Source organism: Trematomus bernacchii, unplaced genomic scaffold (genome assembly GCF_902827165.1).
Source record: "Trematomus bernacchii unplaced genomic scaffold, fTreBer1.1, whole genome shotgun sequence".
NCBI lineage: Eukaryota > Metazoa > Chordata > Actinopteri > Perciformes > Nototheniidae > Trematomus > Trematomus bernacchii.
In genome coordinates, this window is record NW_022987828.1 from 8282198 (window position 1) to 8299683 (window position 17486).

Below are 17486 nucleotides of genomic sequence, written 5' to 3' on the forward strand. Positions count from 1 at the left end.
TTTAATATTCCAAGTATTCATTTAATATCTTGTTTTTGATCACCAAACATCATTATTTTCATTCTACATTTCTTAATTTAGGAAATAAAACAGTTTTTGTATTTCTACATCAGGTTTGCGTACATGGGTCAAAAATGACCCATGTACGCAAGTGTGATAAAAATGATAAAAAAAAGCATACTATAATAATAATTATGTTAGGACTGATTTGGACCAAACAGTACATGTGGCTGGGTGGTGTGTGCATTTAGTCTTTTTAGCCCACATCTTTCCATTCCCCCTGTAATGTGCTTTTGGAGGTGGGGCGTGCTCTCCATGCGTCTCTTTATTCATAGACAAAAGCATTGGGCCACATACACATTACACCTACACAACCTTCTATGACATGCCTTTCCAAATTATCATGCATTAATATGAAGTTGGTCCCCCTTTGCAGCTATAACAGCTTCCATTCTTCTGGGAAGGCTTTCTACAAGATTTTGGAGTGTGTTTGTGGGAACTTTTGCCCATTCATCCAGAAGAGCATTTGTGAGGTCAGACACTGATGTTGGACGAGAGGGTCGGGCTCGCAATCTCCGTTCTAGTTCATCCCAAAGGTGTTCAATGGGGCTGAGGTCAGGGCTCTGTGCGGGCCAGTCAAGTTATTCCACACCAAACTCACCCAACCATGCCTTTATGGACCTTGCTTTGTGGGGCACAGTCATGCTGGAACAGAAAAGGGCCTTCCCCAAACTGTTTCCACAAAGTTGGAAGCATAGAATTGTCCAAAATGACTTGGTAAGATGAAGCATTAAAATTCCCCCTCACTGGAACTAAGGGGCCTAGGCCAACCCCAGAAAAACAACCCCATAGCATTATCCCTCCTCCACCAAACTTTACAGTTGGCACAACGCAGTCAGGCAGGTAACGTTCTCCTGGCATTTACCAAACCCAGACTCGTCCATCAGAGGACAGATGGAGAAGCGTGATGGTCACTCCACGGAACACGTTTCCACTGCTCCAGAGTCCAGAGTCCAGTGGTGCTCCACCCAACGCTTGGCATTGTGCTTGGTGATGTGAGGCTTGATGCAGCTGCTCGGCCATGAAAACCCATGAAGCTCCCACAGTTTTGGTGCTGATATTAATATATATATATATATATATATATATATATATATATATATATATATATATATATATATATATATTAATGCCAGAGCTGTTTGGAACTCTGCAGTTATTGAGTCAGCAGAGCTTTGGCCATTTTTACGCACTATGCCCCTCAGCCTGTGCCACCTCCTTGTTCTCCGCTTGCATGTGTAGGTGCGAACCATCTGATCCATTGTGTCCACTCCTGATTTGCTTTTGTTATAGTACTGGATCACTTCTGGTTTCTTTTTTACAATGTTGTCATCCACTGCTCTGTCATCATGCATGGTGCTCAGGAGGACAACAGCCTTCCCCTTCTTTTGCACATAGCTCACCATGGTCATGTTGCCACTGAATCCAGATTCTTATTCTATGCTTCTCCCTCAATTTGGATGGCCTCATGACAGGCGGTATGTCCGTCTTGTTCTGGCGAAGGGTCCCCACAATGGTCAGGCTCTTCTCAAGGAGCTTTTCAGCCAGAGGGATACTGGTGAAGACGTTTTCCATTGTGATGTTGCGATATATAATAATCGTATACTAGCAGCATTTGGCCAGTTCCTCCTGTTTAATTGGACATATTCTAGACATGAACTCTCTTCCTCACTAGTAATGGATGACAAGGTAATGTTCAAATATGATGTACAGTTATCTTTCACAAGATATCAAATATCTCCTTAAGTAAAAGAAGTGTAAAATAAGACTTACATGAATCAGTCGTGCAAAAGCAGCCTGTTGAGTTGTGACAAGTTTGGCATGTGAAAAGTTGTCCATGGTAAACATGTTCCTAACAGCAATCGTTTACAAATAAAAGCTTTCTATCAAATTCCATAGTGAATACATGTTTGGTCCAAATCACTGCTAAAATAATAATTATTACAGTATGTATTTTTTTCATTTTTATCACACTTGCATAAATGGGTCATTTTTTACCCATGAAACCTGATGTAGAAATACAAAAACTCCTCTAGTTCCTAAATTAAGAAATGTAGAATGAAAATAATGATGTGTGGTGATCAAAAACAAGATATTAAATGAATACTTGGAATATTAAATGATTAAATAAATTGATTTCCAAAAATATAACTAAGAAACACTCACCAGTGCATAAAATAACATTGTAGGTCAATACGGGTCATTTTTTTACCCATGTTGTCCCTTAGAAGGGTAGTGATACAAAAATGATTATTATTCAAAAATTAAGAAAGGAAAAATGAAAGTAAGAAGTTGTGATGATCATAAACAAGTTAATTGGGGAATTTTGAATTGTTAATGTAATTCGTTGCAAAGATATTTACAATTAAAACTCACTCGGGTCACTTTTGACCCATGTTGTATAACAAAGGGTTAAAGTCTTGCCAAGCATTTAAAGGATTGTTTTCTGGACTAGTATGTGACCTTGTTGCTTGAGGTAGTTCTATATTTAGAAAGTTAACGTGGCTGTTTTACTGACTGAAGCAGGTCTTTCTTCACAACCTTTCTGTATTTTGCTGCATTTATTTGACCCTTTACCTTCTCATTCAATAATGTGTCTCGATGAGATTATGCCTGCCACATACGTAGGCTATGCCTTGTCACATAGACTCCAGAAAGCCCTGCTCAAGTTTGATTTACAGCAGTGCAATATCATAAGGATATTTCAAGGGATATTCAATGTTTTGGGGATTTGTATCATTCCCCAGACTGATTTTCAGTAGCCTTGTTATGTAATGGTTTGGAATATTAATTGACTTCATAATGTAGTTTTTGCAGGGAAATGTATCCAGCTGCTAGACTGTGAGTTATTGATTATTTTATATCATACTATTATTATTTAGGTTGCCAGATAGAGTTAATTGTAGACCGAAATGTTGCTCTATTTCTCTTAAAATAATAACTGTTTCTCCCAACATTTTAAATGTATATTTATTTCCCACGACAATTAACATAGTTGCTTGTTTTTCACCAGCAGCTTCAGCTTCACGGCACCTTAGCAACGCGGTTGCCTCGCCACACAGACGTTTCTGGTCGGAGTATTTTCATTTCGGACCCTCAATCAACACACATGGGAAACAGGTGTGTGTTTCTAGTATCTTTTTTATAACCGGGTCTGAACGCGAACTCCGCGACTCAGAAGCGGCAAACTGAGCTCTTATCAGCTACTACAACGCAAGTTGTTGGGTTCAGGATGTTTGTGTGTTTTGTTATTTTCGTTTGTGCTTTATCCGGTCCTCTTGTAACCGCACACCATGTGATGACCGGTCAGCCTCATGAAGTCCCGGTAAACAGAACCGACGTTTTAACGGCAGCTCGGTTTGCTGTGCTTGAATTCAACAGAGCCAACGCAGCAGAAGAGTTTAATTACGCTATTGTGAACATAACATCGGCCAAAATCCAGGTAAAACTTCATTCATTGTGTCATGGTCAATGTTCATTAAATGTCATAAATATTTTGCCGGTAATGACTCCTGCTGTGTCCTGTAGGTGGTCGCAGGGATAAACTACATCCTGGATATGCATCTGGGACGTACGTTGTGCAAGAGAAACGACACTGCAGACCGTACACCATGTGTTATCCACTCTGACTCCAAGGCAAGTTTTACATTGAAAGTGGTGCATACTCAGAAAAAAACTGACCCAAAAGCCTCAGAAAAAGTAAAAAAATGTGCTCCCTATTTTTCTGCCCCAGTACAATTTTCATTGTGGAAGTTAGTAAAATAATCCACTTGTTTTTTAACATTTTTTTCAGGAACTTCTGTGCCACTTCATTGTTACAGATATTCCTTGGGAATATTCACGTGTACTTACTCGACAGAAGTGTCACCGACCTAATTGACTGATTTATGATTGCTGCTGGTGGTGTTGCCTAGTAAAAAGATTTCACTGAAATGTGTTTTGGTGTGTTTCATAAAAGATTATTAATACATTGTCCACAGCCTGTATTTTTGTTTGTAAACCAATGATTTGATTGGCTCTGAAATTTACCACTTGGTCTAACACTGAGTTGAATAAGTTCAGTGACCTGCACTCACTCAATGCATTGTATAGGGCAAACAAATTGCATAATTATTCCAGTGAGTGACCAGGGCAGCTTTACTGTGCCTCATCTCTCAGTGTGTGTCCTGGCAGCTGTAAGGCTCTGGTTGCGTGTCAAGCTTGGTCAGACACATGGCTGCTAAACGGCGATGAGGCTACACCTCTCCTAACTGCTACACAGTCTCCAGAAGGGCTCTGCATGGAGGATTACAGGCATTTTCAGATTACTGCTCAGCAAGACTGAACTGTCTGCTGCTCTGACCCCTTTTTTTTAACAGGGTGAAAAAGCTCACTGATGTACAGATAAACACACAACACAGGGGGAAATTGTGTCTAATGTATGAGAATTTGTGAGTGGGTGTAGTTTGTTTGGGGCAACACTGGCATATATTGCTCTAGCATGGTTTGCTCTAGTACCCCTTTTTTATTTTTCCATTTTTGTGTAACTCTCACAAGAGCTGAATTGGGGGGTAAAAAGGATTAGTGACTGTTAAAATGCATCTAAAAGTAAACATTGCTAATTGTGTGGGGGCCAAAGGGGCAGCGTCTGTTTGGTTTTGATTACAGTAAACAGCCGCATGGATAAGCGGTTCACACATACACACACCCCCTCTCACCCAGCCTATAATATCTCTTCAACGTCGATGTCTTAATCTAACTGAGCAAAACATAAATAATTGGCTGGCACTGTGGATTAGGTAGCAGGGGTTAGGAATATGGGGGAAGGGGATACTCCTTAACGTAGGATGACTTACATCCAAGCTCTGGTGCCAGGAGTTTGCCCTGTCCATCTGCCACTCTACCCACCCACTGACACACTAACAGGTGCGTGCACGCAACTACATGTGTGTTTTTTGTGCACGCGCTTGTATACCCCACCCTGCACTCTGGCCCTACCCCTGTCCTCACTTAGCCTAGGCAGCAGATGGTGAGGGGCAAGGCTTGTAGCCCCCCTCCCAACTCCAAGCCACCAGCCCATCACTCCCCTATTTTTTTCCCCCCACGAACACCACCCCACCCCTCTTTGTGTTGTTGAAGAGCCTGAGTGTTGAAAGGCGAGCCCCAGCTTTTCTTCCCCCCTCCACAAATCCTTGGCTGGCTGCCATTGGCGGGACTCAGTCAGGTGTCCTAATGCTTCAGTTAGGGGAGGAAACGCTGGTTAATCTGCCCATCGCGTGCCACCGGCCATGGCCCTGGCCTCTTTGTGTCTGGCACCCCTCTGATCATCCCCTCCACCCCTTCATCTGTCTTTCCCCCTACTCTTCCAACCCAGTTTCTCTACTCCAAGACAGTGTCATCCTTTCTTAAAGATCATCCCCCTCTTCCTCTTGGGATGTTTTGTAAATACATTCTTTATTAGACACTTCAGTTGTTTTGAAAGTTGTAGTACATTAGGTTGCTGGAGCGGATAATTGTATTATCTCATTAGTCATTTAACCCTTCTCTATTTAGTGCTGACTCATTGGACATCCAGTAGGCCTCTACCTGGAAATGCACATAAATAGAAACTTTTTTTATAGTAAATCATTGTGAAATAATGTATTCTACCAAAGTTTCTCCCAAAGGAATACTTAAGTTAACTAGAAAATGCATTTCCTGCAGAAAATGCGTGCGAATGCTGTAAACTGTAAACAAATGCTTGTTGCTGAAAATGCAGCAAAAGCTGAATATTTTATTAGCTGAATGGTCTCTGTAGCTGCTTTTAGCTACAAAAACCAAGTAAGTGTGTTGCTGAACTTAGCGGAGAAATGCAGAAAAGTGAAATGATTTAAATCAAACTTGTTACAGCTCAAATGCATTGCAATGACTTTGTTGAAAACTTGAAAGTGAAATGTTGAACTGGAAGAGTAGGAAAAATAGTGAAGAAGCTTAATATTTCAAAGAAAAGGTTTAAAAAAGGTATAAACAATAAAATGTATAGCCTCAATGTCCTGAAATAGCCGAATAATTTAATAGTTGAATGGTTTATAGCTGAAAGTAGGCTTAAGGAGTTAGATATTAAATGTAAGTAGTAGTGAATGAATGTATATTAAGAAGAGAAAAGAAAGTAAAAAGGCTTTGAAAAGCAGCAGAATATTTTAACTGCAAACTTTTGAACTAACTTGATGGCGAGTGATCTGTCACCATAGCAACGGAATTTGATTAAACCCCATAATACGCTTAGATGTGTTGATGGCTGCATCGTTCCCAAACCTGTGAAGTTTTGGGCCGTTTTCAGCATGTTTCATTGAAGTTATGAGAAAACCGTGTTTCATGGTTAGCATTGTGTTGCCATGGCAACGGCATTTGAAGAAATCTCAAAACTGTCCCATAGATGTCTTCACGGCTGGACTGTTAGCACACATGTGAAGTTTGAGCACTTTTTGTCAATTTTCATTGGAGTTATAGCAATATGGACCGGTGATATACAAGCGAAGTTTGGGGGAGGATCGGACCATGTCCATTGGAGTTACAGCAACATCGTGTTTTATGGCGAGGGATGCGTATCCATGGAAACGGCATATGATGACACCCCATAATTGACGTAGAGCTGTTGAGGGCATCACCATTAACCATTATCTGAAGTCTGCTGCTCGGAGCATGTCAGTTGGAGTTATGACATCATCGTGTTCCATGACACAGGTGTTTATATTTGAGCTAACGACGACAGCTGTGTGTGTGTCCAGAGATCAAAGGTTTCCATGGTGATGTGCAGTAATCAGTCAGAGGAGAGTCTTTCTATTGTTCTGAATGAGAGATAAGCCTCTTGCATTTCTAACTTTTGTTGAAAAAAAAATAATACAAACCTCCAGTCTGTCTGTGGGCGTGTCTGCTCTGATTAGATGATGTCACTCAGGTGTGTGGGCCCAATCTGCCCAGCAACACCATGGTTACCAACTGCAGCACTGAGAGACAGACAGACAGACGTAAACAGGTATTTTGATAACGTCGTCACCATGGTAACCTTTGATCTCTGGGCTTACACACACAGGTGTTTGTAAACATTCCTTCACTACTACTTACATGTAATATCTTTATTTAACTCCCTCAGCCTACTTTCAGCTGCAGAAACCATTCAAATATCAAACTATTCAGCCTTTTCAGCACATGATGGGAAACTTTCAACTTTTTCAAAATATGTTAAACTTTTTAAAATATTCAGCTTTTTAAAGTCTTTTTTTAACATGGAAGTCATTGCAATGCATTTGAGCTGTAACAATTTGATTCAAATCATTTCACTTTTCTGGATTTCTCCGCTAAGTTCAGCAACACACATACTTGGTTTTTGTAGCTAAAAGCAGCTACCATTCAGCTAATAACATATTCAGCTTTTTCTGCATTTTCAGCTAAATTCAGCCACAAATGTTCACAGTTTACAGCATTCGCACGCATTTTCTGCAGGAAATGCATTTTCTAGTTATTATTATTATTTCAACCATACTTTGGCTCTCCATAACTTCAGCTTACTTTCAGCTACAGAAACCATTCAAATATTAAACTATTCAGCCTTTTCAGGAATCGATGGGAAACCTTCAACTTTTTGAAATATTCAGCTTTTTAAACTCTTTTTTTAACATGGAAGTCAATGGGAGGAGCCTTCAAATCCTCTTTAACTACACCTTACGCCAAATGCTTCTCCTTCCACATACTTTCAGCTAGGGACTTCATTCCAACTTTAAAATGGTTCAGCTATAACACTTGTTCTTCAGATTTTTCATATCTTTTACGGTTTTTGACTTATCAACGTTTAAGTTTTGGTACAATTTCAGGCTGTTTTCGATTTTATAATGGTTGTCTATGGGAGGGACTCTTCAGGGCTAGAGTGTGTGACATCATCACTTAGAGTGCAGAGAGTCTTACAAATCTTCGGAAAAAATATTTTAAAACTGCTCTCAGAGCCAAAATATACACTCTATTCAAATAATTTCAAAAGATTTCAGGAGCATTATTAGTCTGGCCTGCTCAATTGCCTTCATCATATCAAACGGACCCACCGTTCTGGCCCAATAGTGATCTGAGTAACAAAAAGTCCACCTAGCTTCAAATAGACTCCCATGTTAAATTTGACCGGGCCTTTGTTCAGAACAGAGAGAAGTCCACTTTAGACAAACTGCTCCCGTCTTCACATTTGACACACAAAACCCCCCAAAAAACCATATATCAGTTCATTGGGGTTCCCTGATGCTCACTTTCTGGTCATTTATTTATAGGAGCCATAGTTTTTGAACAGGTGGCAAAATTGTCAGATATAATCCTCAATGCATTCTTAATGGCACTAAACAGCATTCGCACTAATAAGGGGAAGAATAAAGATTCGAAGAACTATAGTGGAATGCTGTAGCACAGCATTCGCACTAACTAACAAAGTTGCTACCAATAAAGTTGAGGGTTTAATATATCAAATAACTATAAGAATAGACCGCAACATATTTATATTCTTCAAATGTTTTAATCCTTCATATCTTAACTTGATCATCTTTTCTTATTTCAGTGTTGCGTATATTGCTCTTGCACTTTCATGCATCATCACATAGGTGAAAGTCTATCTCATTATGCAGACGAGCATCACCGCGAACCCCTGGAAGGTGCACCGCTCTGATTAGGATGAATGATGCTAAGATACGATGTGGTTGCGTAACCAGAGGGGTCATTACCATTTGACCCCTGCTGACCTTTATTTTGATTGACCCTGGGTTTGGTCATCGCTTCAGAGCACAGGCAGAGGTACAAGGTCAGAGTTCAAAGTATCCTCAGCTGCTGTCATGGAAACAGCAGTGTTTGCTCTTCTGATGGTCACTTTTAATCTTAAGACAATGGTTAATTTAAAACCATATTTTACATTTGCAGTTTATTATCCCACCTTTTGAAAGGTTTGGTGTTTACACCTTTAAAACTCAAACAACAGGTTTTTTTTTTTCTAAGACTGTACAGCTAAACTTAAAGGAGACATGTCATGGCCATTTCCACTGATCATAATTCCATTGTTGAGGTCTACTAGAATAGATTTATATTGTGCAATTTTCCAAACTCACATTGGTTTCTCATACAGCATCTCTGTAAACTACGTGTATTCACTGAATTTCAATCTCTGCCTTTAACGGCTCGTTGTAGCTCCAATAGCTCCAGCCCCCACCCTCCCTGTGAGCACAGTGTGCTCTGATTGGTCGGGACGTTGTGAATCGCGGTGAGCTCCGTGGAGGTGTTGTTTCCTTGTTTAGCGATACACAGCGAAACACAGCCAAACTCATCCTGAGCACACACAAACTCACAGCCGAAGTAAAAACAATAAGTGTGGCTTGATATTGAGTAAGAAAAAGGTTGATAAACGCTGTGAGAATGGGTCTGCAGAGAGAATTTCGCCGCGATCCCAACTGTCTGTTATCAGCCTGCAGCCAGGGAGGAGAAATCAGCAGAGCTGCCTGCACTGTGTGTGTGTGTGAGGAAGTCCGTGGATTGGTCAATTTGGACCAATCAGCGGGGGCTTAACGTAACGGCTCCGCGGACGTAACGTAACGGCTCCACGGATTGGTCCATTTCGTTCCGGGTACGGGATTACATCATCCCGTACCCGGAAGAATCAAATGGACAATGACGTATCTCCAACGAGGCGTTTTGGGGAGGTATTTTCTGTGTTAGAGTTTTACTCGCTACAGGGTGTACTTTGAGGGTTTTGACTCTGCACACCGTTTACATGCATAAAAACCTTCATAACACACAAGGGGACGGGTAATAACCGGAAAAGCATGACATGTCTCCTTTAAAATAATAATCTTTGTGGACTGATATTTGATTTAGAAAAACTGAATATTGATATACTGTATGTAATGGTTTCTTTTCTTGTACTATTTCTTCCTGGGTTGATTTAGGATACTGGGGCAATTACTGCTCATTGTATTTTACAGACTAATTCTTTGTTATTTAGCGGCCATTTTTACATGATGTAAAAGGTGCTATGTGCAGAAAAGCAAATATCTCCTGTCTTTAGTGTTGTGACCGAAGCTTCGTGATCCGCCATTGTGGTCAATCGAAACATACCCGTGGTTTGTTTTTCCACTTCCTGTTTGTGACCGTTGTGAAGGGTTTCCTTGCAATCAGTGCTGCGGCAGGGGGGGGAGGAAAATCAATACTTTCAATGTAACATGCGGCCAACGGAATAAGGGAATGATTTATAATGGGATGGCTACTCTTCGAATCAAATGGGATATGGGTTTGGTGGCCGGATGAGTGGAGGGGAGGATGGGGGGTGGCACACAGAGCCAGAGCAAGAAAAACTCTAAAAGGTTAAAAAAGTGTATTTCCCTTCTGTTCATCGTGGCACCACTCCTCTCCTTTTTCCGCTGTCCCTCTCCTCTCTTTTCATCTTTCAGCACACCATGCTCTGACTGTCCCGCTTAATCTTAGCGCTGTAGTATTTTCAGATGAAAAACAAACGGGACACACACACACACACACACACACACACACACACACACACACACACCAGGAGTTTAGTGGGTTGTGGACCACCAGCCAATAACAACATATGCCCCTCTCCTCTCCAGATTAATGGGAGCATGTTAATATTACCGTATAGTCGGTGAGGGAGGGATAGGGGCAAGGAGTAGGAGGGGGTGTTGTATGAAAGGTAGAGGGAGAGTGTAAGCGCTTTGCAGACAGACTGAGATTCAGAGAGAAGCAAGAGGAATGAGAGCAAGTCTGCGAGGGAATGAGGTTGAGAGCAAGTGTTGGAAAGAGACGGAAAGATGGAAGTCTGAGGCGGGAAACAGCCAGAGAAGCGAGGACATAACAACCATAGAAAAATGTGTGTGTGTGTGTGTGTGTGTGTTTGCTTTATTGCAGTGGCCCCACCTACCCCTCCATCCTGTTAAGGAGGCACAGTCCTAAGGAGGAGGGGTAGGATCCCCCCCCCTCAGCCACCGACACACACACATGCTCTCTCTCTGGCTCACACACACACACTCTGCTCCGTGAGGGAGCAGTCGCTGAAGAGCTCTGGATAGACCATGCAAGGTTCTGCAGGTGTCCCACCCTTCTCTCATCACATAGATGCTTTAGAAGGTACTATTCCCATTTGTTTCATTTAATTTCTGCGATATATTCCAAGTCTTCTTTAGTTTTATTGGGTCTGCAGTTTCTCCTTAGCTAGCAGATTTAGTCTCTTCGTTGTTTAGAGTAATTTGTGAGCATCTGCTGCTTATATGTTTGTGTGAGATTGCATGTGCGTTAGTGTGAGACTGGATGCATGCTGTTTACAAGCTCTAATGAAGCCGCAGACCTGACAACTTTAGTAGAGTGATTTCTGTTAGCTACATGTGTTTGAGCTTGATTATTATTATTTTCATGTAATTCCTCATTTTCAAATGGATTTAACGGGTTTCACGGTTTTGGCCGATTGTTAGATTATTAAGTTTTGCATTTTTTTAATGGTGCTCAAATCTAAAGGGTGGAGATTGACAAAGTGCGTTTGAATACTCTGTGTAGAACCTATATATGCGTATTCATGATGTTTCGGTACAGGCTTTCAAATCAAGTCTAGTAAAAAAGCATGGCAGCAATTTTACAATATAAGCAAAGTATTGTGTTTTTAAAAAAAAATGATAGTACTAATGATGAGCGTGAAGATTTGATTGAGTATGTGTGAATATGAGGAGGTTTTTCCATGTGTTTTAGTGGTTGTGACAGAATGTACAGTAACACAGTGAGTTGAGTTGTGGCCTGCATATTGTTTGTCTTTTCATCATCAAAAAGTCGATTTATGTGTCACAGAAAAACTTAATTAGTCCAACATATTGTATTCAGTGATAGAGAAAGATGAGGGAAATGGCCAAAAAGGCTTGTAATCCTAAAATGTGGAGTGGGTGAGGGACTGGGTGAAGGAGTGGGTGAGGGAGTAGGGAAGGGAGCACATGTCTTTCATGTAACCTGCTGTATGGCCACCCAATACACCCCTCTTCTGCTCATACTACAGATGGAGGTACAGGAACAACACTCTTCTAATATATTGATACAAATATTTACTACTGGACATTTATTTCTAAAAGCTACAGTATCTTAAGTTTCAAATTTGATATAATTCCACAATTCAGACCCATTTTATTTATTGTGACATTTTTACACTGATGATGACGAGGCTAAATGCTCATATTATTATTGTTTTCTACCCCGACTTGGGCTCACTTTGTGGTCTTTCGTGTGTTTGTTCAGGACACGATAATGACCGTACATTCTGTGAATAAGCAGAGTTATAACAATGTGAACTCTTCAGGAGCGCCTTGCTCTGAATCCGTAGAATTCAAAACGCATCCAGGTCAATGCGTCCCTGTTTGGAAATGAAATTGGTGATATCATTTGTTCAAACAGATCTGACATATAACCTCCAAATCCATCCTGAAAATCTGTTCCTTCCATTATATCTCCCCCTCCTCTCTTATTTTTGCTCATCCTTTTGGTTTAAAGCAGTGTTCCCCTCCCCTGTTTCTTTAGACTTGTATTGACCTGTTAATAGTATTATCCTCGGAGCGTGTGGCGGGGCCAGGGTCACATCCCTCTAGGGTTTCGATGGTCAGCCCTCTGGCCACAGTTTGGTCAGAAAGCGGCCAATAGGACCTAAGCTGTGGTCATCCTTCAATCTAGCTCCTTTCACAGCAGAGGTCGAACGAGTCAAAGGGTAATAAGTTTAACCCCTCGAGAGGTGAGAAGTCAGAGGTCACAAACAAGGCAATAGGGAGAAGGTTTGCATCATCAATCAGTGGCACTCCTGGTTATATCTCCGCATATCGATGGCACATCCTTGTTTCAACCGATCTCATTTGCATTGCTTGCTAAACACAAAGGGCAGTCATTATGATCATGTAAATGGGATGAAAAAACCATTGGCTTTGTGAAGAGGCTGTTTGGTGTCAGATGTTGATACAGCTTGTACAATAATCATTTTTTAACCTTTCTTCTGATTAATATTGCAAAATGTCATCGACTTTTATTAATGATTACGCTGCTCAGTCGAATACTCCTAAAAATGTCTGTTTAAAAAAAAAAACTCTTTGTAAGACTTGGGTGTTTTGTTTTATTTGCATTACTACCTTGAATGTTTGTTCATGCTAATAATTTGATTTTAGCCACTAATGTACTTATGTTTTCAAAACGTAGTCATGATTGTTTGCAGCTCATGCATGCTACACCCTAAATACCATGATGCATTGAACGTGAACCGCTGAAAACCAAGGACTGTATCAATATTTTGATCTGATTTGCTTGTTAGGGAAAAACTGCAATGGTCTATTATGGTGGCTTTATGTGAATCATCAAAGATGTATTTATAGGGGTGTGGCCGTTTTAGTGTTTTCGCACAATGTTGGGCTAATATATCTTGCCTCAAGATGTCTTTAAATACATATAATGACTCAGCCTTTAAGAGGGGGTTACCAATATAATCACCCACATGATAGTGTGACTTTTTTTCTTATTCGGACTGCAGATGAGCAAGTGAATCCCTCCTTGTAAATCTGAAATGGTGCTGTGCTGATGTTTCAGCATCTCCCAGAGGTCTCCTCTCCCTGGCTGATGTTAGCGATGTGTCAGCATTAAGCTAGGCCTGCCTGCTCGGCTGTTGGGCCGCGGTGGCCACCGGCCCAGCCTGGCTACACGCCAGACCAGACATGTATTGGCACCAGACAACAGAGACGTGACAGGATGAAAGATTGGGGAAAAAATATGCCCATGCAGTATTGTGGATCCATACTACCAATAGAGTACAATGATATATATATTATGCACTTCCCTGAAGGATTAAAAAAATATATTTAATTTTTTTCCTGTTTTTTTCTTTTTGATTCAACAGAGTGGAGGGAGCAGAGGATGAAAGAAGTCATGCGACAAAGATCCCAGGTCGGACTCTAGAAGAGGATGAGGTAGCATGGTATGTTCTTTCTATCATACAGTATGAGCTACCATGCCAGCCCTGAAGTGTATTATGTGTATTACTTAAAGGGAGGCTACACATGCACATTACATATATAGGTTGGGGCACATAAATGTTGAGACTGAGCACACTATTGGATGTGTGCATGCCATTAAGTGTGTGAATAAGAGAGATGTACATGTTGCTCAGTCAGCTATTGCACGGACAGAGGCCATCAATCACAACCGCGTTGTGAGCCGCATTGCTCTTTTCCTGGTCCCTCAAGTCCTTTCTTGGGGCTGGAATTACACAGCACTTTACCTGCAACACTGCATTTTTCTGGACTTTGTCTTAACCCTGCACCGTAACTCAAGCAACACATTTGTGCCGTGCCATGTCTTTTTAAACTACGCCTAGAGGTGAAATTGTATGGTGTGACTTATAAATCAGGAACATATACACTGTTTCTACCAGGTCTTTGATGCTGTAGTAGCAGTACAATGTGAACAAGGTGAAGTCTGTAATGTTCATGGCTTCCACACTGGATTCAAATACCGACATGAGTACAGCGTATGTTATTGAAGGCCCTTTCCTTGCTGCATCTACGCCTTTATTAGCCTCACAACGATGCGTCACCACCCGCTTGACATCTTGTTTCCCTGCATGTACCTGATGTCAGTTGTAAAAGAGCTCTGCGTGCGCCTCACCCTCATGAAATACCTCTTTCTTTTCTCCTCATGTTTGACCAATACTTTCAACAGGCACATTTCTCCTTTACCATCTTACGAAACTCACTCAGTTTTAGTTAAGAATTATGTAGAAAACTCTACATTTAAAAAGCACATTTTATCAAACTAAGCAAAGACACAATCAAATGAACTATAGCTCTATGGTATGAGCAAAAGCCAGATGTATTTGGTAGATGGGCGTAAAGACCTTGGGCTTTGGATAAGACCTGAGGGTGAGTAAGCTGACGGCTCTGTGCGTTTTGCAATACTGGCGGTGGCTTTGGAGAGCGTGTGATAATCAGCAGGTGGACTGGTTATTGTTGTGATAAGAGGAAGTGATCGATCATGCTGTCAAGGTCTTGTTTTTCAGACATAGTTTGATCAGCTGAAAGGTTCACTTCATATTTCTTCCCTGAACTACAACAGTGGCTAACTTAAATGTGGAAAAAAAGCAAACCATATACTAAAATAGGTGCCTTTCTAAAACTATTCATTGAGGTTGAATATATTCCTTAGGTGTGTGCAGTCTTTAAGTGTGGAAACTATATTTTACTAGTTGTTTCCCCTCTAAAAGTGGAAGTTGAGCATCATAAAATAAATAGAGAAAAGTATACAAATAGATACAAATGTTTTTTTTATAGCGAAGGGGGTTGAAGTTGTCGATTAAGACACCCACAGAAGTGTTTTCCCCGAATGAGTGTGGATAGAAGCCTGCTCTCTGATAGGTCTAACTGAAGTGATGTGGCGCCCGGGTTGTCGAGAAACGCTCTCAGTAAAGGTCACATATTACTGCTTGTTATGTTGTGATGCGGTCTATAAAACAGCCAATAACTGACCCTGTGAAACATGCACTAATTAGAATGTTTTGTCAAGGGTTTTATTCTCACGATTGAAAATATGCCATCCAAAGAAATATAATATAATCCTTCAGCCCTGTTCATGGAACTGTGAAACTACGCACTTTTTATTCTCACACATTAAAAAGTTAAAAAAACGACCTTGATAGGCAAATTTAAGATTATACATGAATGTTGTTCCTTCTTCTTAAATTGGGGTCTGCAAGTCTCATTTACTGTATACCCCAGAGCCCGAGATGAGCCATGTGCTAACACTGAACATGTGAACAGAGACGAACAGTAGTGCAGTTAGGTTACCACACCATTAACACTGTTGTGTTTTCTTCAGAGGGGTAGGGCTTGTTGCATACAGTGAAAACTCTGAGTTTATAAGACAACTTGATGATTAAGATTTCTGATGTTAATATTGCACCCTCTTGTTCTGAAGTACCATACCATGGAGAGTGATTCTTTTTCATTTCATTAAGGGGGCTGTTGTATAAAGGTTGCCAATTAAAGAGCGTAGGGAGATATGTTGAGATATGACGCTTTAAGTTAGCATGCTATTAAAAATAGTTGCTTCTTTATGTAATGTTTGGTGATACTGCATTTCGTTAAGGAGAGCAGTTGATAAGACGGTGAGGCCGCTTCTGTTGCCGTCTGTTAAATCAAGGTGATGAACGGGGACCTTGAAATGACCAGAGGGCTGTAGCACAATGCTCCCTGGGAAAAGGCCAGTCCTCCACTGGGCCTAAATCGACTCCCCGCTCATTTACATGAGACATAAATTCACATTTAAATGGCAGAAAATTGCTCGGGTGGCTGATACACTGGGGCATATGAAATTATAATTGTAGTCAGCCGTGTGTGTGGGTGATTGAAGAGATGTGTGGAGGAATTATGTGTCCAATAACTGGGATGGGATGTAAATATGGTCAGGACAGTCAGTAGTTAGATGTGCTATCGGCCCATTTCATCCAAGACTGCAGTGCAGGGCTAAATGGCGGACAGGCCCACATCGGACCAATAGAATCAAACCTAGTCTCCACATAACATGGGGGAAGGGTTGCTTATAAAAATTAAAGCTAGTGTAAGTTAAGTGTTGCAACTAACGATAATTTTTTTTATTATTTATCAATATGCATATGATCTTCCTGATTACTCAAAAATATTGAAAACATTTCTAAAACGATATCTTTAAAAAAGACATCTTAAGACGCTTCAATTGTCTGAGCATCAGTCCAAAAAACAAAATTAATCATAAAACTCTCACATTGAAGAGGCTGGAAAATGTCTAGTTCGTTTGCTCAAAGAGACATAAACAATTAAAAAAATAGTTAGTGCTAAAAGTTGCAGCTCTAAGGATTACAAAAATCCTGGTGTAGGAACACACATGGCCAGTAAAAAAACTGGAAATGTGACTCATAATTGAATCGGTGTTAATATGTTAAGTTTAGTTTAATACAAAACGCATTTCTACTTTTGTATTTTTATATTTTACATGGCATAAATGGCTTGAACTGTTGCAGTTCGATGCCTTCCACGATGCCTAAGACTTGTGTGCCCCCTCCTCATCCTACTATCGCTCTTTCCCTCCCTTTCTTAGTGCCTTTTTTCTTTTCTTTCACCTCTACAGTAGGGCTCCTCTAACGGAAAGGCTGGAACAAATACACATGTCACATCATTTCATGGAGATCCCAATTGTTTTTAGCCAGTGTTCTCCTCTGAGAGGTCTTCGGGTTGCCTGTGTTTCTCAGCATGGCCTCAAATACAGAAACACTACCCCACATAATTTCACACAACTCTTGAACACCATGCTGCCAATGCACTCAGATTTACAAACTGTACAATGTACATCTGCAATTCTCTCACCCTCACACCATTTTTTTTCTATATGGATCTCAG

General features: G+C 40.7%; 1 protein-coding gene across 1 annotated transcript; it reads left to right on the top strand.

Annotated features, from left to right (window-relative positions):
• Positions 1–3209: 3209 nt before the first annotated feature.
• Positions 3210–4035, top strand: LOC117499806 (cystatin-like). The gene is made up of 3 exons (XM_034152436.1): positions 3210–3502; positions 3589–3696; positions 3854–4035. The coding sequence occupies exons 1-3, from the start codon at positions 3293–3295 to the stop codon at positions 3938–3940; spliced, it is 405 nt and encodes a 134-aa protein (XP_034008327.1). The 5' UTR covers positions 3210–3292; the 3' UTR covers positions 3941–4035.
• The last annotated feature ends 13451 nt before the right edge of the window (positions 4036–17486 follow it).